The sequence below is a fragment of the Dermacentor albipictus genome, chromosome 1 (assembly GCF_038994185.2).
Source record: "Dermacentor albipictus isolate Rhodes 1998 colony chromosome 1, USDA_Dalb.pri_finalv2, whole genome shotgun sequence".
Lineage (NCBI taxonomy): Eukaryota > Metazoa > Arthropoda > Arachnida > Ixodida > Ixodidae > Dermacentor > Dermacentor albipictus.
The window spans coordinates 15,313,618-15,338,882 of record NC_091821.1 but is presented as its reverse complement, the minus strand read 5'-3'; the positions used below and the strand labels follow the sequence as shown (position 1 = coordinate 15,338,882).

Here is a 25,265-nt window from a genome sequence, read left to right as displayed (position 1 = left end):
TGTCAGTTATGGTGGAAGAAGAGCAAGGGATCATTGTCATTCTGATGAAATTAAAATGAGTTGGCTTCTAGTGAACATTGACCACTTGAAAGTGCAATTAGAATCTGATCTTTTTCTCCACACGTTTCTCACTATCGGGGGATCATTTTGGATATACCTATCAACCACAGAATGCATGCGTAGACAGTAGAAAAGACCCTGAGGGAGACGTTGCCGCCCATACGGGACAGATTGTCACCTGTCGTGCTTAGGTGTCCAAGCACAGCAGAGTGGAAGTGAATAAGGGAAGACTTTAGCATGAAATGGAACTTTTCCAATTGTATTGGTACTATTGATAGGAAGCAATGCACCCCCAAATGCTCCGACTGCAGCGTACCAGATTGTTTCAACTACAAGGGATATTATTCTTTGGTTCTCTTCGCTGTCATGGATGCCAGATACAAGTTCACCCTTGTTGAAATCGGAGCACAAGGCCGCTTGCCAGACGGCTCATTTTTTAGAGACAGTGCTCTCCGAACCCACTTTGAAGCAGGTACTTTGCGGTTACCGTCAGGCGTGTCCAGGTGGCCGGTTTGTCTTGCAGGTGACGCAGCATTTTCCTTCCGAACATACCTGATGTGCCCGTACCCTGGAAAAAATCTAAGTGAAAAGAAAGAAGTTTTCAATTACCGCCTATCTCGGGCACGGCGACGTGTCAAAAACGCTCTTTGAATATTGGTTTCAATATCGCGAGTGTTGTTGTGAACGGTAGAAAGTGAGCCAGACCTGCTTACCGATATGATAAAGACTGCTGTGTGCCTGCATGACTTTCTAATGACAGACAAGGTGTATTGTCCTGACGAATACAGTGACAGCGTCCGAGAGGAAACAGTGCAGAATGGCCAGTGGAGACAGATGGTAGCTCAGGTTGGGAGTCCGGATGCGTCTGTTGAGAGCTCGGTTTAGTGGAGGCAAGTGATACAGGTTTGGACAGGTTGAAAACGGAGAGTCGACTGGTTTTATTGAAAAGGAAAAGGAGGTGAGCCGAGTGGCTGTAATGACGCCCCCGTCGGGCGAACAGGGGGCATTGACCCCCACTTCAAGGCATGGTGAGGGGAGCAAAGGGCAATGAACCCCGTCGCGGCGAACATCACTTCCAAGGAGCGGGGACAACTAAGGGACAAACTAAGTTGGCGTGTAGGTCGAAGCTGGTCGAGCTGGGAATGTAGCCTAAGTGCAGCGTGGCCGCTGGCAGAGTGCCTCGCCCGAATGCCGAAAAACTGTACTGGAACGCGGATTTCTGACCCATAGAGCATCTGGCTGCGCTGACTCCGAGGCCATCCTTGATTGTTGTTCGCCGCACCAGTAGTACTAAGGATAGCCTTTCCACCCAGTGCAGTCTGTCGAGCATGGCGGTCAATGACGCTTTCAGTTGTCGGTGGAGGCGCCCGACCATGCGGTTGCTATGTGGGCGGTCAGCCGTGGTGCTATGAAGGCGCGTGCCAAGCAGTGTCGTCAGGGGAGAAAAAAGAGAACTTTGGAATTGTCGGCCTCGGTCAGTAGTTATGCGCAAAGGCCAACCGTCTCGCAGTACTCACGTAACAACATATGCTTCCGCCACTGTTTCGGCCGTGATGCCTTTTAGAGGCGCCGCCTCAGGCCACCTTGAGTACCGGTCAACACACGTGAGGAGGTACCTGAAACTTTGGCAAGGCGGAAGAGGCCCTACCAAGTCACGTGATCGTGATCATCAAAACACGTGATTGAAACAGCTCTCTGGTGGTCGAAATGGCTGCGCAGCAGCACACGTGTGCCGGGTCGCTTTCACGGCTTGACAGGCTTGGCAGCTTGTTGCCCAGCTTCGAACATCTTTGTGAATCCTTGGCCAGACGAAGAGGTCTGTAATAAGCCTTTGTGTCCCTCTGATGCCGGGATGGCTGAGCCCGTGCCATGAACCGAATATTGTTCTCCGAAACTGCTGGGACACGAGAGCAGCATTCCGGGCAAGTTGGTGATCCATTGCTTAAATGATATTGCGCGACATAAAAAACGACACGGACGTGAAGACGACACACCAAGCGCGTGAAGACGACACATCTTGCGCTTGGTGTGTCGTCTTCACGTCCGTGTCGTTTTTTATGTCGCGCAATATCATTTAAGTGATGGGACACGAACGGGCGAGTAGCTGCCTGTGATGTGTCGCACGTGACCAATGTTGTGCAGAAAAGCGGCACCTCGGCAAGCTGCGCGACGAGCTTTGTTCCCGCAAGTGGCGCAACTCGGAGTCGTTTTGCTGGGTGGAGTCTAGAGCTTGGAAATACTCAGAGTCAGCACGCACAGCGCCGATCCGCGGCAGTGCGTCAGCTGCTTGATTTTCGGTCACAGAGATATGGCGGATGTCCGCAGAAGATTCGAAGATAAAGGAAAGTCGCCGAAGCTCATGTTCTGAGTACAAGGAACTGTTGTTCTTGAAAACGAAGTTTAACGGCTTGTGGTCGGTCAGAATATAAAAGCTACAGCCTTCAAGAAAAGAAACGGATATGCTTGACAGCACAATAGATGGCCAACATCTGCCTCCCGAAGGTTTTGTAGTGAGCTTCTGTACGTGTGAGGTGATTTGAGAATCAACCCAGCGGCCTCCAGTCTGTGCCATTGGGCTGCTGCAGCACTGCATCCACTTCCTTGGTCGACGCGTCTACCATAAGGCGACTTGGCGCGTCGGGCAACGGATGAATCAGCAACACTGCCGTCGCCAACCACGTTTTGGCTTCCTGGAAGGAGTGTTCGTGCTCTGAGTATCAGGTGGAAGGTAGGTGGCTTTTCTTTTTTTGATTCGCGACGGAGTAGGTCGGTAAGCGGCTGAAGAACTTGCACACAGTAGGGTATGAAGGGCCTGTAAAAATTTGGGAGCCGCAGAAACTCACGCAACTTTCGGAAGGAGGTTGGAGAGAGGAATCCCTCTATTGCCTGCACCCGTGATTCCAGTGGCTTAATGCCTTGGGATGAAATGCGATGGCCAAGAAAATCCATGGCTTCAACTCCGAAGATGCATTTCTGGGGCTTTAGGACCAGGTCGTGTTCATCCAGTCACTAAAATAGAAGGCGAAGGTGCTCTTTGGGCTCTTGGTCTGTGCGACTTGCAACGAGAATATCGTGTCAAGGTAGATGAAAATGAACCGAAGTCCTTGCGTAACCTCGTCCATGAACCGTTGATAACGTTGTGCCACATTCTTCAAACCGTAAGGCATATGTACAAACTCAAATATGCCAAATGGAGTAGTGATTGCTGTCTTCGGAATCTCGCTGGGTTCTACAGGAATTTCAATGCCTTTCCCGATTCCCCAGAGCAGGCTAGCTTACCGGGATCAGCCTGGTTAACCTCCGTACCTTTCTCTTATGAGTTACCTCTCTCTCTCTGGTGGTAGGCGCTCATCAAATCGATCTTGCTGTACATTTTGGTTCGTGCGAGACGAGCGCTGAAGTCATGTATGTGGGAAAGGGGATATTGATCCGGAGTAGTGAAGGCATTAAAACCTCCGTAATCACCAAAATGCCGCCAGTCGCCACTGTCATGCTTTAGAACCAGATGGAGAGGTGAAGACCAATTGCTTGAGGAAGGACGAATAACGCCGAGCTGAAGCATGCGTTCGAACTCAGGGCAGGTGACTTCCAAACTCCGTCCAGCGAGCCTCCGTTACCGGGCGGCGACAAGTGGGCCGGTGGTGGTGATATGATGCGTCACATTGTGTTTCAAGGGCAGCGCGTCGTTTCGGGGCTTCGTGAGTTGCGGATACTCAGCCAATACCTTGTCGTACATTGAAACAGGCCGAAACGTCTGCGTGCCAGATGAGGTGAGGTTGGACTGCAGGCCATGTAAAGCGAGTGATGTGGCGTTATCCTTCGGACGCCGAAAGCGAGCACTCACATCTAGGTTGAAATCGCTGAGGAAGTCCCCTCCCAGTATGGCAAAGCTGATGTCGGCGATCACAAACACCCATCTGTGCAAGCGCCGGAGTCTGATGTCTATCGTTAGTGACCGGAGCCCGTACAACGCAATGGCAGTGTTGCTCATCGTGTGGAACATGGGTGTGGACTTGCCGCGTTGGCGATCTGCGGCAGTAGCGGGAACGATAGACAGCTCGGCTCCGGTGTCGACGAGGAGGCGGGTGCTTGTGATGCGGTCGACTACGAAGAATAGGAGGCTTGCGCAAAGACCGGTGTCGCACGCTGCCGTTAGCGACTGGCCAGTGCGTTTCTAGTCCACGAACAGGGCTGGGTGCAGCGACTTGCTTGTTCGCGAAAGCGACGTCGGTACCAGCACAACTGCCGCGGCGAATCTTTAGGTGAGCTGCGGGACTGTGAAGGCGAATGGCTGCGCCGAAATTGGTCACCAGTGTTGCCATCCGTCGTCAGCTTCTCCAGTGCACTGGTAAGGCGGTCGACTGTTTCCTCCAGGCGCGACACTCTCGCAGCGGCGATAGGTAGCTGTGCCGCAGACGAGAAGTCGCATATGCGATCAGCGAGTGCAGTTAGCCGATCGAGACTCGTCTCGTCGGAACCCGCCAGTACTATGCATGCGGACTGTGGGAGGTGCTGGCTCTCATTTGCGGAGTGGCCACCCAGCAGCTAACGCAACTAGTGCAGGAGTTGTGACGATCGTTGGTCGCTAATTTACTCGGAGAGGAGCTGTTGGAGCCTACTATGTTGCGATTGCTCGAGGCGCTGCAGGAACGTGCGTTTCAGGTCGTCATATGCCGTGGCCGAATGCTTACCCACTAGCAAGTCGTCTACCGCTTCGGCGATGTTGCAGGGTAACGCTGCAATGGCGTGAACGTACCTTACTCTTTGTGAAGTGATGCTCCGGAGTTGAAGATGGGGGCCTCTACTTGCAATAACCAAACTCGAGGATCCTTGTGCCAAAAGATGGGAAGCTGACGCTCTGCGGTGATGACAGGAGACGTAATCGTGGCGTCTTCTCTGTCAGCAGGAGTAGGAGCAGCGTCGTCCATGGCAGTGTTTAAAAAAACAAATCTTCTGGGTCACCACTTCTTTGGAGCTCGGTTTAGCGGGGGTAAGTAAAACACGTTTTGACAGGTTGAGAATAGAGAGTCGACTGCCTTTATTCAAAAGGAAAAGCAGGTTTGCCGAGTGGCTGTGGTAGTGCACCCCTTGGCCGAGTAGGGGGCAATGACCCCACGTCAAGGGACGGTTATGGGAGCAAAGCGCAATGACCCCCACGGCACGGCAAACTGCTTTTCCAAGGAGCGGAGACAACAAGGTGACGGACGGTCGCTAGACGTCGTCAGCTAGTGACCGCCCGGCTGATGCTGCCATGGCTTTGAGAGACGACACTGCTGATTACTTTGTGTCTGCAGAAGGCGCCTTGCCATGACAGTTGAGCGTTGTGAGACGCGCATAGGCCGTAGGACTCATAGCTTAAAGCACACGCCATGCTTTTTCACAGCCGCGTTGTACAACATTGGGTGCAGGGCACTAATTTCTCCTTTGTGCCTTCAACCATTGAACGTGGTGGAAGGCACAAACCTGCGTTCTTTGTGTAGGATATGTCACATTCTCCATGACACTCACTCGGTCACCTTAAGGTCTCTTTATGAGAGCTAAGTACCGAAACGTTTTCGGCGCTGCCGACGCACTTTATTGGACAGCGCCCACTTCCGGCTGGGAGTTTCTTCCGTCCGCCATGTTTTTCCTGCGTCAGTCCAGCTGCTGAGTTCGACGGCACTAGCACGCTTGTTTTCTTGCTTGCGCAGTTGTGTCGGTTACAGATATTCAACGAAGGTGACTTCTGTATATCTGTCGCTGTTCGTTGGAAGTCAGCGTACCTTTCCGGATGCTTCTTGCTGCTGCAATGTTTTATTGTTCGCCTCAAGAGAATGATTTACACATAATAAAGGAGCAGATAGCACTGCTGTAGGCGCCATGCACGTTTCGAAAAGCCAAGCATGAGTCTGAATAGTGCTAACCAGATTCGGCTGTGAACGGCAAATTTGGCTTTGTGATGGTGGGTTTGTTCCTGAGCGCGAATTATGCGTAACCGCGCAATGCGACACCCTACTTAATATCACTTAGTTGAGCTGCTGCTGAATATCGAAACAGCGACACACAGGAGATTCGGTAGTGGCTTTATTACAGTACAAAACGAAAAGTAAAGACGCTGCCGGCCGCGCAAGTTGCTATATGAGGTTTCATCAACAAAGATGCGCGTGTGCACTGTTCTCTCGCGAACTAGGCAGCCGCACTACGACTACACACTTTCACTACTCGCACCGTCTACGACAAAACAGCACGTAAATAACAGCCGGAACGCATTACTGGCACGTTTCCCTTCTTGTCAGCACCTAACTCATTGGCCACGTTTCTTTACTGCCTCTTACAGCAAAGTTGGGACTTCAAATGCTACCGTTCATGAGCATACAGCGCGTATAGGCAGGTTGCGAACGTAGTTCCCGCGCCTACTAGGGCGCCCCTCGCGGCGGCGAGCGCGGCACCGGCAGGATTCGACCGGCCCGCTTGCGTTCGGAACGCCTGTCTGTGCACTGTTTCGCGCGCATCTGTTGCCTTTTCTGAGCAAGGCCGAAGTGCAACCCGAGCTGTCGCGTATCGGGCTGCAACAGCACGTACAGCAACTCACGAGGAACAAAGTTTTACAGGTTTGCAAGCCGACCGTATGAAGCACAACAGCGTCAACATGGATAACGCTCGTCCGACGGCATCAGCTGTTTTATGTTCCGGCGTTATGCCAAGTGCATTAAGGCTGAATTCTTTGCTTTTACAGCAATGATGGCAGCAACGGGACACCTGCAGTGCGTACCAGGATATGCAGAAAACAAAGTAGTTTGTTCCCACACTGTACCGTAGTAAAGCTGTGGAACTCTTTCCCAGTCCTCTCTCATTCAAACAGCGAGGGCTTGCTGAGAGATTTGAGGAAAGGTTGCAGCTGTTTGACCTGGCATACACCCTTCTGCGCCCAGCTTATCAACTAAGGAGCAGTTGAGATCCCCAAAATTTTTGACAACGGGGTTTATTGGAACCCCCTTTGCACGCACTGAAAAATCGCAACATAAATGTATCGCACTTCCAGTAACTTGGGCGAAAATATTTTGCCAGCGTAGTCTAACACAACTGCAAAGTTCCTCCCCTTTTTTGTGTGTGTTTGGGGAGAGCAACGTTAGAATACCTCGGGTAGGTCTTACAAGTCGTTCGTACGCCCCACCTTCTTGGATGAGATGTTTGAGATCCGTATTTGCCGTCCTGTATGTACACGGAAACTACCGCGGCGTCCTTGCACTTCCCTGCGATGCCAGCACGGCAATCGCAGCTCCCCGCTAGGATTTGTCTGCTGTCGCTGATCTTCAAGAATCAATGTCGCCTATAATTTCATGCGTCCACACCGTATATAACGAAGTAACTTACGAACTTTGTTTAACGGCGCGAACAGACTGAGCTCAGAGACAGCATGGGCGAGCATGCTGCCTCTGCGGTCCATTTGTTCGCGCAATTAAACAATGTTCGCTGATATGTACCAAATCGCCCAACAATAAGTTCTTCCAAGTAACTTACGCTGAGCTTCACGCATGTTGCTGGTGCGTTATTTTTCGCTTGCGGAATACACATAGCAGTCACTTCCGATCACTGCGAGTTCAACACTTCCCTCACGTCGTAAACGGGCCCCACTTCAAATAGACGACTTCCTTTCTCTAAATTCTTTTCACGAAAAAAGCTGTGAAGATGTTGTAATTCCCGAAATCCGCTGAAAATTAATATCGGCACGCTGTTTTCCGCCATCGCTACCGTTTGACAGGGCGCCAAACACGCAGCGCGAGCTGCTGACGCCGTGAGTAATCCTACCGCATTTGTGCAACTGTTCGTCAGATGGCGCTAGGGGTCGGAAAGACAGGGCGCCGCCTAGCACTTGCAACGTGCCCATAACTGCGCCGCCGGAGCACGTTAGGCCAGAATACATGGAGCGAACTTTCACGACGAAGTTCGGGCGGCAGAAAATCTGCCGCGGCGTGACGCCGTATGTTCGTCGGGCTGCGCTACATGGAGCGAAGACACGGCGGCCGCCGCCGGCGATTCGCGGCGTTGTTATCAGTGTGTCTAGACGAGGCAAATGCGCTGTAGTGAAACACATGACACAAAAAAAAGCTTTAATGACAACTATTATAGCTTTTGAATTGCAGAACACTCTAAAATGCGTAAAAGTTTGTTTAGAAATGATTTCTAGTATTTTTATGTGTTTGAGGCATTCATGTGCCGATGTAGTGTAAAGAAAGCGGCGATGCTATGCGTTGTGGCAACACTGGGCGGGAAGCCTAGTCGGAAGTCGGGGCGGATAGTGAGGCCTGATTGGCTCGCTTTGGGGCGCCGCTCGTTTACCGCTTCCGGTATCGTCGACGCCCGACGAACTTTTCTGCGCCGGCTAGATCGGCGGCGAACGACGATTTCCCCGCCGCCGGGCGTCGCGCGTGCGCCGCCGGGCGTCGAACGCCGACTATTCGTCGCATATTCGCTCCATGTATTCTGGCCTTTAGGAAGAACATGGCGGCCGACGCGATCCGCAAGGGAAGGCGTGGTAGGAGAGGAGCAGCATGTCGCTAGTTCGCAAAAACCAACCTAGGGGTTTTAGGTCACCTTATCTTCCTTGTCAGGAGTGCTTGCTGACCTAAGTAGCTGGTATTGAACTGCTTTTTTTTTTTCACCGGATAAGCGTTGCGTAGCAGAGGGGATAGGATCGTTACATCACACCAAGAATTAGGTTTGGCAGTTTTTTATTGTATGAGTCACAAATACTTTTGTACGTATCACAACCGAAAACTGGATTTTCTTTTCTGTCACATTTGCAATCGCGTAACGTTAACTAACTTACATATCACAAAAATGTTAAATACGACACGACACATGTTGTGAAATTCCAGTGATAAAAGTGCGTTATCTGGATGACAAAATGACAATCAAATTATACTGACTTGACGGTTACCTTTGCTTTGCCCCGTGAGCTCGAGTATCGCATGAAACATTACAGTGCACTTCGATATCTAGGTCACACTGTCACTTAAATATAGTATACATATAATGAAAGCTCTAATACGATTTCATCAACAACTGCCCTCCCCACAATAAATTATTTCAAGCATACAGTATCGAACACTGCATAAATGTTATTCTTTAGGCAGTGCGAAGAACAGCAGCAGCCATCTGCTTTATTCATGCGAAAGCCTTACATGCCCCATTACGTGAAAATCCGGCGTTGTCGGCGGCGGCGTGATCGAAATATGGGTACCACATATGGCTGACGGCGCAAAGAGTAAGTGAACTTCATAAAAATGCTCAGCTTGACATCAAATCTACCAGGTAGGCTCCTGCAAACAAAGTAAATTTATCGCTTTCAAGAAAATTTTCCGCGCATTTTGGTGTGGGTGAGAATCGAACCCGGGTCAACGCGGGGCCACACGAGCACGCTTCCCCGACGCTACACTGGCTCCACGCTTCAGGCCGGCTGGAGGTTTGCCTATTGCGTGCGTCATTGCGCGCGCCATGTCGCAGCCATATAACTCACCAAAGGTTTGGCCAAGTGCGTGCGTCATTGGGCACGTGACGGCGCAGCCGATGGGGAGAAGGTGTCGCCCCGTCGTGAGTGTATCGAATGAGTGTATAAAATAAAAGCATTTCATCAAACCGGCAATATTGCTTTCGCATTCCCACACGTAAGCAGCCGTAAGTGTCTCTGTTAAGTTTTCTGAACGAAAGAGCGAAAATTGTTGTGACGTTCGTAAATGATCAGCCGTCAAATTCAGCAATAATATTCATTATTTGAGCTTTGCATCTGGCTGCTGCTCGCCTGGACATTCTGTCCAGGGTCATGCCTATCGACAAGCAAAATGCCTGATTTTCGTTTCTTTTTTGTTGCAAAGAGGACAACACCTGTTGCTCAAACACGTCATTAGTTCCACGTTCTTTTTTATGTGCTTTCGGACGGCTCTTCTGTCGCCTGCGCACCGACTGCGTCTTCATCATATAGATCAGTGCGGCTTGTTGCAACTTGTTCACGGTCGCAGTTGCTGCTGTTGGCGATTGTGTGTCTCGCCGTGTCGAGGTTAAAAGTGCGTCCGCTGTGGTGTTGTCTACTGTTGATGGACCACCTCGAGGTTGCACGTGGTTCTACAGGAAAACAACAACAAAATTTCTTACTTAGTATATTTTGGATTAAAAATTTCACCAAATGCAATTAAATTCGTAGCCTTGGAATTCTGCGCTTAACAGTCAATTTGCTAGATTCCCTTGCAAACTTTCATTTACGGCTTATTAGCGCACCAAACAATGTTACCTAAACTTTTTCCACTTGTGGATTCCCCTTACAGCCTGGTCAACTAGACTGCCTAACCTTGCTGATATTATGACTGCATAGAGACAACCGAAAACAACCTCTACACACAACTTCTGACCCTGAATATGTGTGCATATATATATATAGCTGCCATCAACCTCATCAAAGTCAGAAGTGAAAAACAAGTTCACGAACCCAGCTTTTCATTCTGAGCAGGCCATCCCACCAGCGTTAACACAGTTGAATTTTTGAATCTCCCGCATGTCATGACAACAGCACCCTGACAGACTTGTGCACACTTTCGCCATGACTCCTTCGTACGCGCGATGTGCGCCTAGTGTCACCAATGCAGTGCAGCAAGTCTATAATTTCTCAGGATCAGCTCGACAGCTTCCTCTTATATCCTCCCTCTAGTTGAAATATTTCTGCAAAACATGATGCGCGTGAATTGGAGGGAGTAAACAATTGATTCGTCTTCTTGTTCTCAATCTTCTTACGGAGCCAAATGCTGCAAGTAAGCATGAGAAATATAGCGCGTATTTTTTGCCAGATTTCTCCTTGCACGCTCGACATGAGATTACTCAGGTGCTACAGAGGTTATTTTCGTGCCAACGTGGATCCTACCAAACAGCTATTAAATCTACTTAGTGCTCAGTTGGCACAATACAAGGGGGACATTTGAACACCATCTTGTAATCGTACATTAGATCCAGCAACCCAAAATTGGGTCGAGTTTTTATTTCATGATCACTGGCCCCATGATCGACCTATGCCACTGATATCAAAAGTACACCGATAACTTCTTGCCTGCTGATGAACGCTGCCGCACATGCATCTCCGTGACTTGAGCAGCCTCGCACTGGTACACTGTTTTGCAACTAGCAAACAATCGAAGCGCGCACACACACACGCACACAGCACACGCACGCCCGCACACAATCATCTTCAGAGTGCATATTTAGCCCAACGGTATGTTGTCAAGGAAATGACTCACTTCGCACGAGGCATGCCGGGAACGCTCCGCTGACGAGGCCCAGCGCGGCCGGCGACAAGTAGGAGCGGAGCTATGCGTGTGCCGGAGACGTTTGAACGCGCCCGGTGGCGCTAGTCACGCCGGTTGCGTCGGTCGCTAGAGTGTAGATGCCAGTCCTTCTCCACCGTGACGTGGCTGAATTCGAGGCACGTGCGCCCGTGCGTTAAGTTTGATTGTATCTTGCCCTTAAGCAGCTGCTAGGCTGCACGTTATATAGACTCCTTCATAAACGGGCAATCGATAGCCCCTAAACATGTGTAGCAAGTTACTTTCTAATCCCGTGGAAGCGACCACATTCCGACGTACCTGAAGATCAAGGGACTATTTAAATGCCCCTCCACGACACTCCGGAGAATTGACTGGTCGGCGTTTCGGTCGCACATGGAGGAAGTATGTCAGCAAGGGAACCATTCAAGTCTGGAAATCGAAATTCAAAAAGCCATGCAAGATACTACGCGTGCTTTTCAGCCTTTCCCGAAATACGAAGAATTTGAAGCCGAACTGCAGCGACTACGAGCAGTTCGCCGGCGGGCTGAAAGAAGATACAGGAGAACCAAATCCATCCATGATCTCAGAGAGGCAAGGCGGATGCAAAAGAAGATTCAACGCCGCATTGATGCACTTCAATCTCAAAGATGGAAACGTTTCTGCGAGTCGTTGGATCCACGTCAGCGATTATCTCAGATATGGAGAACTGTGCGTGGACTTCGTGTATCACCGCAACAGCGTGTTCCTTTTAAGTCCCTCGCTTTGCAACAAGGTCGCAGCGAAATAGACGTTGCCGAAGAATTTTGCTCAAGACTTGCCAGCTCGCAGCCTCAACGCGCCCTTACACCATGTGCCACTCCTGTGCCACGGGACTCCCGCATGGATGTAATGTTTTCGGTGGAGGAGCTTGAAGCGGCACTAGCGACTTGCAGGCGCTCTTCGTCACCTGGGCCGGACGGCGTTACCTATGCGGCGCTCGCCAATCTTGGGCAGAATGCACGCCTCATGCTGCTAAACCTTTACAACGAGTCTTGGCGCAACGGTTTGGTTCCACGTGAATGGAAATGCAGCCGGTTGGTTCCACTTCTCAAACCTGGTAAATCACCGTTAAACTTGTCATCGTACCGCCCCATCGCTCTGGCCAGCTGCATAGGGAAAATAATGGAACGAATGATTTTGACGCGCCTGGAATGGTACCTGGAAAGTTACAACGTGTACCCAGATGCTATGGCTGGCTTCCGGCGTGGGCGCTCATCGATAGATAATGTCATCGATTTGGTCGCGTATGTTCAACATCAAAAACGGATGAAACGACTCACTGCGGCACTATTCCTTGACATAAAAGGCGCCTATGACAATGTAGCACATTATGCCATTATAGAGGCTCTGATTAAAGCAGGAATCGGTGGCCGCACTTTTCAGTGGCTGTGCAGTTATTTGACTGACAGGCATTTCTTCGTGATGACCGAGGAAGGCGCCACGACTCAACACCAAACGTTCTGTGGAGTACCGCAAGGCGGAGTGTTGAGCCCGACGCTATTCAACCTAGTGCTCGTTGGCCTAGTCAGATGCTTGCCCAACACAGTTCAAGTATCAATCTATGCCGACGACATCTGCATTTGGGCGTCTGCTGTAACACGACTGCAGGTACGAGCACGGCTACAAAAGGCAGCTACCTTAACATCACTGTACTTGCGAAAACAGAACTTAGAGCTGTCTTTAGAGAAATGTTGCCTTGTTACTTTCACTCGGAAGGCAATGAAGCGTTATTCTGTAAGTGTCAACGGACAAGCAGTTGCAAATGCACGTAAACACCGCTTTTTAGGGGTAATTATCGACCGCGACCTATCATGGAGCCCGCACGTTTCGTACCTAAAGAAGAGGTTGCTGACAATAATACATCTCCTCAAGTTTCTCGGCGGAAAGTCATGGGGCACATCGGTGCGATCAATGTTGCAGCTTTATAACGCCTTGTTCCTCGGCTTCGCAAGATACAGCCTCCCTGTGCTTGGAAACACCTGCAAAACAAACCTGCGTGTACTCCAGGGACTACAAGCTCAAGCCCTAAGGACGTGTCTCGGCCTTCCGAGGTGTGCGTCTACAGTGGCAACGATTGTCATAGCTCGGGATCACCCAATAACAACGTACTTGGTAACCGACGCTCTCAGAGCGCATATTCGCCACGTTGCCCGACTACCTTCTCACCACCTTGCCGCTCTACCCGCAGAAAGGCCACACGCAGCTATCAGTCGTATGATTGTTGCCAATCGCACCTCATTGCCAATTAACTACATGCCTGCAGCAAGACCATCCACACCTTTATGGTGCCTGCACAGACCTGAAGTACGCCTCACCATCCCAGGAATCACTAAAAAGGCTAACATGCCGTCGTTTGCCCTGAAGCAGGCCACATTACAACTTATACATGAGGTGCACAGCGGCCGCGTGCACGTTTACATCGATGGCTCAGTCACATCTGCAAGTTCAGCTGCTGCTGTGGTGATACCAACAAGATCCATCGAAATACAGCTAAAAACGTCGCATGTATCATCAACGACAGCTGCTGAACTGGTAGCCTTGCGTGCGGCTCCCCATTTCATTCAGGAGGAACCACCGCATGCATGGTCAGTCTTCTGTGATTCCAAGGCAGCCCTACAGAGTGTACTCTCAGCACTGCGCCATGGATCACATGAACAGCTCGTCGCAGAAATCAGAGAAGTACACCATCGCATAGTTGACGAAGGACACGATATCATATATCAGTGGTTGCCTAGTCACTGTGGCATACACGGCAATGATCGAGCAGACGCAGCTGCCCGATCTGCCCATGACGGCGTCAGGTGCGTTGCCATTCCACTTTCGAGAACCGACGCAGCGAAAAAACTTGCCGTACTGGCAAACGACCTGACATTAGCTCAGTGGAATTCATCCAATTTCACAAGTGCGCGACTTCATACCCTGGACCCTACTTTACAACTCCGTATTCCGCCCGAGCTTCCACGACGCGACTGTACCCTTCTAGTTCGTCTACGGCTTGGAGTAGCATTTTCAAATGCGTACTCGTTTCTTATCGGAATGTCCGACAACCCACTTTGTGACTTCTGCGGGTGCAATGAAACAATCGCGCACCTTCTTTGTGAGTGCTCTCGTTTCAACCCGCAAAGAGCAGTCCTCTCAGCCACCCTAGACAAACTGGACAAGCGCCCACTGTCAGAAAACAAGATTCTTGGACACTGGCCTACGCGAACATCAGCGCGATCGGCCATGAAGGCGCTGCTGCGGTATTTAAAAGACACTGGACTTTCTGACAGATTGTGACTTCACTGTGTGACTCAGGATTGTACGGTGCACTGCATCACAGTAGGAACGCCTTTGCGGGCTGCGTGACAGTGCCCACAGAAACAGTTTGTGTGTACGTGCGTGTGTGTGTAGTTTCGTTTTTTTTTAATCCTTCTCCCTCTCACCTATCGCTTCCCCTTTCCCCTCCCCCAGTACAGGGTAGCCAACCGGAGATAATCTCTGGTTAACCTCCCTGTCTTTCCTTTGCCTTTCTCTCTCTCTCTCTCTCTCTACTTTCTATAGGGCAGATCTTCTTGCAACTAAAATTTTTGCTTTTAAACATCCTATGCTCTCTAAGAAACATCTTCGAGAAAAACATTTTCCTCTAAGCAAGTTGTCACTGATTAAGCTAAGAAATTTGAGACATTTGTTTTCAGTGTTCTTGTGCATAGCCTTAAGTTGGCTTTTAGCAAATATCGAATAACCCCACTTTTCACGTGGGCCAGCCTCTTTAATGCACTGAAACCTAATCTCATGTTTACAACCTAACATCATATTTACAAAATGTTAAGCCGTAAGTGACGTCCACAATAAGGCATAACCATGATGATCAACCCGACATCGCGGCTGTCTGCTTAAAGCATGCCACTGATAAACACTCTTACTTTAAATAGGCTTTCTGAATACGGGCCTTGGTTTTAACAGGTGTAATGCAGGCTATTGAATAGATTTAGTTTAGCGTATTTAATGGCCTTGCGTCCGCAAGGCAGTGGCGTATCAAAAGGGCCCACGCGTGGAACCTAACCGCAACGTCTGGCGTTGAAGAGCGCGTGCACCCATTTCCTGCTTGCGTGGGGGCTTCGCGGGCTGATGCAGAGTGCTCTCGCGAGGTCGAATTACAGGCGAAAATGTCAGATGTATTGGGATATGGTGGCCGTTATGATGAGCGATGCGAGTGGTTGCTGTGCGCGGCTACTATTTTCAGTCGCGACAGACACGGCTTCACAAAGAAACCTATAGAACAAGTTGCGGCTCTGTTCCACGTTGCTCTGGTCGTAAATATCTTCCAAGCTTCCTCGCAGTGGCATCACATTGCCGTCAACTTGCTAATGGCGACCGAGAAAATTGGTGATGGCCCGGACAGGAGACAAGCTACTTCGCATGTGCTACGGATGTTGCTTCGAATGAGCACACCAGTCTCAGGAACTAAAATTCATTTCTTACGCCTCGCGGTGTGCCGGGAGACGCTGTTAGAAATGACCAACATTCAGCGTCGTTTCTGCTGGCGTCCGCGGGCGTAGTGTCACTCGGCATCGACCCGGGGACAGGCGAAAAGCCAGAATGCCAATGACAGAACAAGATCGCTGCGCCGTTCTGTTGACGTCGACGCGTAGCGAGGCGACGTCAATAGAAACGCTCAATCTAGTTCGGTCTTTATTGGATCAGCACGGGGACATAATTCCTCCAGCATATCAGAACAAAGGAAAAGTATAAAGAGCGGGATCCCCTGCTGCAGGATCTGCTTGACTTAGAGCGGAAATTCAACTCTGTATAAGGTTCCTCAGAAAGAAAGAAAGCTTCGCAGTAGAAGGAAAATTTGTCGTGATCCGGACATTCGAACCCGGGACCCACGCTTTCCATGGCGGTCGCTCTACCACCTGAGTTACCCAGTAAGAGAGCAGATTGTACAGCGAGGGCGAATTCTTCGACAACTCGAAGTAGAGGGACACTGAGAAACCCGTATAAAAGACCCGTATGAGCTTCCCTTGTATCTTCGGGCTCCTGCCGGGTGGATGGCAATTTTTCCCTTTTATTGACTCTAAATGTTCATGCTCATACGCAGGGACACGACACTACATCTATTGCTATGGCCTGGACGCTGTATCTCTTGGGGCTGCATCCTGAACTCCAAAGGAAAGTCCAGGAAGAATTGGACGCCATATTTATGGACGACATTACCCGGGATGTCACGAGAGACGACGTAGACCGCATGGTGTTCCTCGAGGCATGCTTCAAGGTATAACGCAAGGAGACTTTCATGCCCAACGTCAACAGAAGTGAAAATCCGCAGGAATAATCAGTTCTGTTCGTTGGATGCAGGGTGTGATGTCAAGTCATGAGATATCCATGAGCAAAAGCACATTTCAGAACTACAGATATTACTTTCCTGAAGCTACTTTAGCGTGCAGTTTATTAGATACAGGAATACGATGTTGCATATTACTCAAAGAACTAAGTTATCGGCAGACTATTTCCCAAGCCTAAGTTAATAAGCCAGCAACAAAATATTCGCTGCCTTTCTCACTTCGCACAACTAGCTAAAAGTACGATAACAATTAAATGAGTTGACTGACACCAGCATTATTTTCACCTGTGTCACTGTGGCAAAACATCTATCTGTCATCTTCTTTCACATAGTCTTCTTTTCCGACGCATAGTACGGTAATAGAATAGTAAATTAATGGGATAGTTGAGCGGACATTTTGTGCAAAGGCTAGAGCTAAAGTGGTGCAGAAGAAGCAGAGAACACGAACGCCTTTCTTTTTTGAGATTTTAAATTTATGATGCATTTATAACACAGACGATTGCGGGCCAGTAGAACTTTTACATGAGGAAGTCCCATGGAAAAATTCTCATCATCAACACCATTTTCAAACTGCTATAGAATGCAGGGATCAGTTTGTTTCAAGCACACATTTGGCCCACTCCATAGCTGTCAGGACATTTCTTTGATCCCCGACAACCCGGAGTGTTTTGCAATTTTGCTTTTCAAATCCGTGCTAGCGTACACGAGACCATGGTTTAATTTTTCGGTAGAGCGCCGACCTTGAGATCAAGAACTGCGTGTTGGATGTCCTGCTTGACAACTTACACAAACTTAGAATTAGCGGAACACCATAGTGGCGGACGTACTTGGCGATATACAAGGGCAAGAATGGTGTATCTATTGCACCCGTAGAGTGACGGCACCCTCGGAACAATATCAGCGAATTTGACGTAACATTAAAATAAGGGGATAGCAAATGTATAGGTACGACACAGCGTAGCGCTGCGGGTCACTCATGGCAATAAAATTGGTCAGGAAGGTTTGTGCAGCAATCAAATTTTCGCACGCCACTGTACAATTTTATAAGACAGGAGGCGAAGTTGTCGGTGTGAAAACAGCTTTGCAGGGCGTCCAAGATTGCGGCGTTCCTCTACTGCTTATAACGCACCGAGTACGGCAATTTCGGAGGCCATCCTTTTGACATTCTGCGAGGCCCTTTGCTGGTCCGCCAACTATAGTGGCGCGTGCTTCTCATGAGCTGAAATGCATAGAAAAAGGCGGAGTTCATTCAAACGCATATTAGACCCTGAAAATCAGGTATGGTCAAAACCTAATTTCATAACTCATCCGTTATTATAACTTTATCAAAGCAGAGGACGATACGAGACGGCAGGCGCAAGAAACAATCGGTGATGGCATTTTCAGTGGGGTCTGGCCGTCACCTCTTCTGGGAATGAACAGCGAGTGCCTCTGGTGGCTCCCGACTGGAAACATACGCTCAAGTGCAATCTCTTGCTGATATTGTCATGTTGTAGTTACATTTCAAAGTCTACACTGCCAAAAGCGTGCGTTAACATACTATAGGGCGCAGTACAATGACATAGGCCGTAAGCTGCAAGTCCCTTGCGCAAAATGTACTCTAAACGCCAAATTCGCATGTAAAGCATGCAGTGGTACCACATTTTGTCGCAAAACCTCAGGCCCAATGCTTGCTAAGTTTAAAGTACGAGATAGCTCGTGAATAGTCAAACTCTACTGAGAAGAAAACCGTTTGGGCAGAAGGTACCTCACGAAGCTAATGATGGCGACAATCCATTATATATTTTAGGGCGTCTGTTTCTCGTATCTTTATGAAGCCTGTCTCTGAACTACGTTATTGCATCTAGTGAAAGGCAGTTTTCTTAGCATAGTAACATTATGAAGCGCAAGTTTCAACATACATCTATCCGCACCAAAGAACCAAGCAGTCGAACAGTGGCTGAGGTTGACACAAGCGTGTGTTCGATAGGTCGATTCCGACACTGGGTCTAGGCCGACGCTGCTCTGCTATTTTCGCGTTGGTTAGAGTTCACTTTTTCAGCGTTCACTTTTGCTTGCCAAATTGGTCCTGGTCACTGTCATCACGAGAATTCCTGATTTCAGGAGGGTAACATTGTTGTGCACCGTGAAATGATCCAGAGGGTGAATTCAATCCATGCAACCATAATTCTTGCTTATGGATATGCGAGATATTTGCTGAAAACTAAAGGCGCTTGCACGAATAATTTTTCCCGCGAATAAAATAACAGTTAAAAGAGCATCTGCAAGTGGCAGTGTGTTGCGCACGGTAAGGGGTGAAACTTCCGTGAAACTTTTTTCCCCTCTGTCACTTCAACAACTTGCTGGGCGGCAACTCAGTTTCTGGCTCCACGTAGATTTTTAGCCGCGGCTAAATTACCCCTATGGTTCATTGCAGGTACAAGCACTCCGAGCTCTTAAATGGAGGGGCGTGTAATGTGCACTCAGTAACAAAAATTTCTGTTTCTTTTTTTATTCTGTTTTTAGGAAGCCATGCGCCTCTTTCCTCCAATACCGTTTATAGGAAGGGTCCTCGACGAAAGCATCGAGCTAGGTGAGTTGCCATTGTTCTTTTTTGTTTTAGTTGTTCTCAATATATCTTTTGGTAGATCATGCAGCTGGAAAGCAAAACTAGCGCCGTCTGTTCTCCTATATCGTATCTTGTCATTTGAGAACTACTCAATTTCCCAGTATATGACAGATTACCTAGCCCGAATTACTACCTTGGTAAAATACATACTGTCAATCATTCCCACTTATTAACCACCATGCCGGGAGAGAATTCCGACACTATAGCACCGTATTCCCTTCAAGTAATATTACTATGCAGCTGTACGGAAAACGTATGCGATGCAGTGCCGCACCGAGACTAGCTGACCAAATGCACATTTTTTTTTCTAAAGACAAGATAGACATATTTCCTCACAATATATAACTCACGAGAACCGAATACTACAAACGACCCAAAAGTAATGTGAGCACATGGGGCCGAATTCACAAAGCTTTGCGTTCGTAAGTTGTGTTTTTCATTGGCTGATCACCTTCGCTAATAATATGTCCTACATCGCTATTGGCTGCACGAACGCTTTTAACGTAAGAACATTTTCTGAATACGGGCCCTGATTTGTATTAACTTGCGCTATCGAAAGCATTGGGTTTTGATTTATGTTCTTTTTTTTAAGTGCTTCCTTTTATGTAGCCGGGACAAGAGGGCTCTACCGCGACATGAACAAATTTCAAACAAGCTGCAAGCGCGCTGCCACCACGCCGATTTCAAGGCGAAGTGTTCTTTTTTTTATTTCTACAGTTCTCTCGCGAAGTGATAGCGCCCGCTTTTGTGGAGTACCATTCGCGTGCAGAATACCGCGCAGAAATGTTCACCTGCCACCTATGGTGTTGCGCCGCTTAGCGCAAGGTCGAGGGTTGTATCCCGGCTACTGCGGCCGCACTCCTACGGGGACGGAATGCAAAAAACACTCCTGTGCCGTGCAATGGGTGCATCTTAAAGATTCCCAGTTGGTCAAAATTATTCCGGAGTCCCTCCACTACGGCATGCCTCATAATGAGATCATGGATTCGGCCCGTCAGAAACAAAAAAACAACACCATTAACGTAATTTTTAAACTTTCACAGCAACGCCTTTAACCATTCTAACGAAGAGAGTGTTGATGGCACTGCAACCCACAATTTAATTGATTCCAGAGTCAGTAATGTCGAAAGCTCACTGTTGTGATCCGCCGTGGGAGCTGAGCGGCTGTGGCGTTCTGTTGCTGAGCACGAGGTCACAGGTTTGAATCCGGGCCTCGGCGGACGTGTTAAGCAGTGGCACTGACAGCAAAGACGCCTGCGCGCGTTAAAATAACCGCAGGCGGTCAAAATTATTATGCAGCCCGCTACTCCAGTGTCTCCTACAGCCCGAGAGATACTTTGTAAGGATAAACCCTGCAATTCAGTTTTTACCTCGTGCCCGAAACTTATTGTGGGCTCTTCATGACGGCTGTTTTCAAAAAAGGGACGGAGCGACTCGTAGTTTGCCCTTACGTTGCGCTTGCGGCATGGCGTGAATTGGGGCACGGAAAAGAAGTGTCAGCGTGATGATGGTTGTTTTCAAAAAAGGGATGGAGCGTAGTTTGCCCTTACGTTGCGCTCGCGGCATGGCGTGAATTGGGGCACGGAAAAGAAGTGTCAGCGTGATTTTGCTTTTCATCCTGTAACTTCTGCACGCCACGTGGCCAGTGAAGGTACGAACATGTGTCTTCTAAGCATTTGCTTAAATGGTGACTGCACGAGTCTCTTGCTGTTGCAAGAATCCAGCACACCCATTCGCCACGCGTGCAGAGTTAACGAGGGCTCGGGCTGGGCAATTTACACGTACGGACGCTCCGCAACCGCAAGGTCCGTCTTTGTCGCGCGCTACACTTTGTAATTTGACACAGGTCCTGATAGGCCCCTCTAAATTTACTCAAATTAATGGGTTGACTTGCTTTGCGCGTCTTCGTGGGTGCGTGTGGGTTTGTCGCCCCACACATCTGAATATCAAGTCAAGTGTGTGGCAAGGCCAACCCCTCCTCTCAGATTTATTTAACCGAACACTTTATGTCGCTCCGCTTCTTTAAACGTTTGAGTAGCGGCGTAAAGAAGACTACTTAGTTCAAATGCAGTACGCGAAATGACACTGCTGGTTACAGTGTCATAAAAAATCCGGTGAGCAATGATTTACATCCTGACATTGTATCACAACAAGCTAAAGTTGACGACTGCGCCTTAATTTTTCTCATTATTTTGACGTTAAAATGCCGTCAAATTAACCAACAACAATAAATTTAGACCTTTGGAGTATATCTTCAGAATACGTTGAGCGGAGCATTCGCAAAATGCGCGGAACCGATATTTCTACTATAATTTATGCGCCTTGACCCTGTTACTGTTACAGCAAGTTGAAGAAAAGTTTCAAAACAAGTATTTTCTGTAGGAAATTTTTAAAAAAGATTTTTTTTTGGTTAATAGTGTTTTATGGCGCAAGGGCTTCAACGGCCAAAGAGCGCCAGTAACAGTGTTTAGTACTGCGGTAGAATGTTACAAACAAGACAGCGGGTATAATGGGTTGCAATGACTGTGATGTGCTGCGGCGGCTGTAAAGGCCAAGAACCTAAAAAGATTAGTCTTGAATTTCTTGAGAGAATTTAGGATGATTATGGAGGATTTGGGGTAGCGTAGGGAAGATGAGTTTAAAAGCGGTAAGATATATTCTTCAAAAAGTTCACATCATTAAGATAACTTAACAGCCGGTCGAGGGGAAATATCGGCTCACCGATAGGAAAAATGCAGGGTGCATAGGTAAATTGGCGTGGTAATGTTCAGAAAAGTATTTTTTTCGCGTAGCTTCCATGTCAGGGTATTTTATAGGAACATGTATGACTGTGAGTTAACTCATATAAAACGTCCAGAATGAGTCTCAACGGCAAACTCCATACGTGCGCATTCGCTTCTCGTGATCATTAGCGTTTATATTTATTGTTTTTGTTTTGTTTTACTTTCAGATGGCGTAGTGATTCCTAAAGGTACCACTGTCTTTATCAACATATTCGGCCTACACCGAAACAGCAACCACTTCGAAAAGCCCGAAGAGTTCATACCTGCCAGATTCTTGGATGGAGCTGACAAGAAGCGACATCCTTTCGCATTCATACCTTTTTCAGCTGGTGCGAAGAATTGCATCGGTAAGATTGGGACCTCACTGCACCCACTGATTATGGGGGGAGGGGGCGCCAATAATAAAGAGACGCAAACGGAATGGTATAAACAGGGCGGTTCAGCCGGTTAACTTGAGTCAAATCTTATAGAACGTAACTGCGTGCAGCGCGAGTGAAACCAACTCAGTATTGTTTCTTGCTCGCTTGAACGACTCAACGGCTGATTTTCGATGAGCGAGTCATCATCCGAAATAAATTATCCTAACCTTTAAGATACTGATATCAACCCAGAACCTTCAGTGGATTAGTAGAGCGTATTGATAAAAAAATGTAATCGATTTCTTTCCTAGTAGACAGCTGTAGTAGATTTAGTTTTGACTGCCTCCGGGGAAAGCACGCGAGCTCCGAAATAATGCCGTGAAACTATGGGCTTTTGCGTGCGGAAACGCTTGAGTCCTCTCGGAAGTTTCAAATTAACGATCTGTTCTGCACGCGAACCTGAGCGCATATGAACAGGTGGCAAGTCAAAATTGTTGTGCGCAGTGATCGCTCCCAGGCGACGGCCACGACCGCTGTCTCGGATGCGTTGCCGTCCACCGCCACAGCATCCTCGCCCTTGCGTGCTCTGTCAATCGGAAAAACGCTGACACAGCCTCAAGATTGGCCACATGCTCTTTATCGTTATCTCCCGTGAATACATCACTTCTGTACACTGGCTACATAGTCAAAAGTGAAGGATTAAACCACTGACTTCACCCAATCCCTTCCTGTGTTCCCTTTTTATTGATATTGCGGTGGTTGTTTGTTCTTTCTTTAGCTTGGAGAAATTAACACAAAAAGTGTATTTTCATGAAAACGTTGGCATGTTTGCGTTGTACGTGTTGCGTTTTATTTGATAGTTACAAATCCAGTCAGCCTGTGCTAATTAGGAAATGACAAACACGAAAAAGTAGTTGCTCAATAGAACATACTGTGAAAGATCAGGATACACCACGAGTGTATATTACAAAAATAAAATTCAGAAAAAGAAATACAGTTTTGCTGGCCAAAATTGCGAGCGATGGCGGACCCCAAGATCTTCACGATCATCGTCAATAACATCAGTTAATGACTGATTTCTCTTATTACCCATTTTATTAACATTGTCACGCGTATTAATATTATGGGAATGAAGTCGGACAGTACTCATATATATACTAAGCAGGAATCTCTGTACAGTAAGAAATTTTGATATATTCATGCCGCAAACTCCCGGCAAGACGCATTGGCATACTAATAAGTTTTACAAAAAGCTTCGTTATGTTCTGCGGAACAAAACTACGCTCAATAATATATTTCCTCACTACATCACTGGGCTCGGTGTGAAGGCATTACACGTATATATCTTTAGCTTTCCGTGATACGTGATACGTTAGACCCGCTGCGAATGCTCCGCCTCACTACGGTACCGTGATTCACATGGCGGGAGATCAACGTTTTAGCATACTGTCATCTATTTGCACACTTGCGCGCACAAGTAAATCAATGATACAGCGAAGAATTAGGTGAAAATATTATGTAGAACATTCGCATAGCTTCATTTCGCATAAAGGTGTGTTGCAGTGATTACGAAGCGGTAATTGCAGCGGCATTTCAAACAAAGTGATCATAACGACAAAAGTTTATTCGTATTTTGTCACTGGGTAAATTATTGTCTTCACACCACCGTATTAGCCACCAGCATTATATATGCGCTCACCAGAATTGAATTCTGTGCCCTTAATTATGCCATATACGCCACACATCGATATCCGCTTGCATCTGCCTGCAGGTCAACGCTTCGCATATCGCCAAGGCAAAGTCGTCCTGGCGAAGGTACTGCTTCGCTACACGTTCAAGGCCAGTTGGCCCCTGGACCGGCTCAAAGTGAGCACCGAAATGGTGACCAAGGTCAAGGGAGGACTCCGCGTCTGGGTTCGTCGCAGGAAGCCCGGCCAGTACGCATGAACCGACGAGATATTTGCCGGCATGTGTGTTTGCGTGCTTTCCGAACGTGTGCCAGAGACTGCTTGTGTGCGAGCGGGTGAAACAAGAGGACATGCTTACGCGTGGCTTACCACGCCGCGTGCAGTCTCGCTTGGGAGGCACAGCCGAGTGCCAGCGCGGCCGAAGGTGGGCAAGACGACGACTGGGGAACGCTAAATGCGTCTCTCGCGTAGATAAGAAGAGCTGCACTGATTAGCATGCGCACGCTGCGTTTTACCGCAGCGAGCCACGCGATGTAACTACCGGACAGCAACGTTAGTCTGCGTCACCTAGAGCGGCAATTACTACGTTTAGCGTTGAACGAATTGCCAGAGACACTCTAACGAAAAGTCGAGGCCAACTTTGGAAATAATACACATGTTGTTTTGGAATTTTTATTCATTGTTTGTCTGTTCTGTATTTTCCTACACTGTGTTTATACCTGCTGTGGAACCACAATGAGATAAGCTATGAGACAGGCGTGGTTGCACTTCTCATCGGTCAGTACTGTCATGCGTCGACAATAATGGTTTGTGAAACCTATTAAATATTAGGGAATTTCAGTGCCCTTTCATTTGACGAAAATTTCCCCCTATAATGTAAGCACTGATAGTAATTTTGTTTCTTAGGAACAAGCCAGCTAATTTCTACAACACCGCGCACGCTTCATTTCTGCCCTTTTGTTATTTTTCACCTTCGTCGTGCAAGCTGAAAGCGCATGATTGCAGATGAGACGCAAGCAGATAAGGAAGCTAACGTCTGTGTTCTTCACATTGACGAGAAATTTGTTCATAATCGAGTATGCAGAACACCTTTCGTTCTTGGTGTGTTTTCATT

General features: G+C 48.2%; 1 protein-coding gene across 1 annotated transcript in view; it reads left to right on the top strand.

The window, feature by feature from the left end:
* LOC139060233 (cytochrome P450 4C1-like) overlaps window positions 1–24,845 on the top strand; it is a 118,651-nt gene extending 93,806 nt beyond the window's left edge. The window contains exons 8-11 of the mRNA XM_070539297.1: window positions 16,471–16,644; window positions 19,219–19,285; window positions 22,272–22,451; window positions 24,235–24,845. Coding sequence (XP_070395398.1) covers window positions 16,471–16,644; window positions 19,219–19,285; window positions 22,272–22,451; window positions 24,235–24,410 — 597 coding nt within the window. The 3' untranslated portion in view covers window positions 24,411–24,845. The remainder of the gene's footprint in view (window positions 1–16,470; window positions 16,645–19,218; window positions 19,286–22,271; window positions 22,452–24,234) is intronic.
* Window positions 24,846–25,265: the final 420 nt, after the last annotated feature.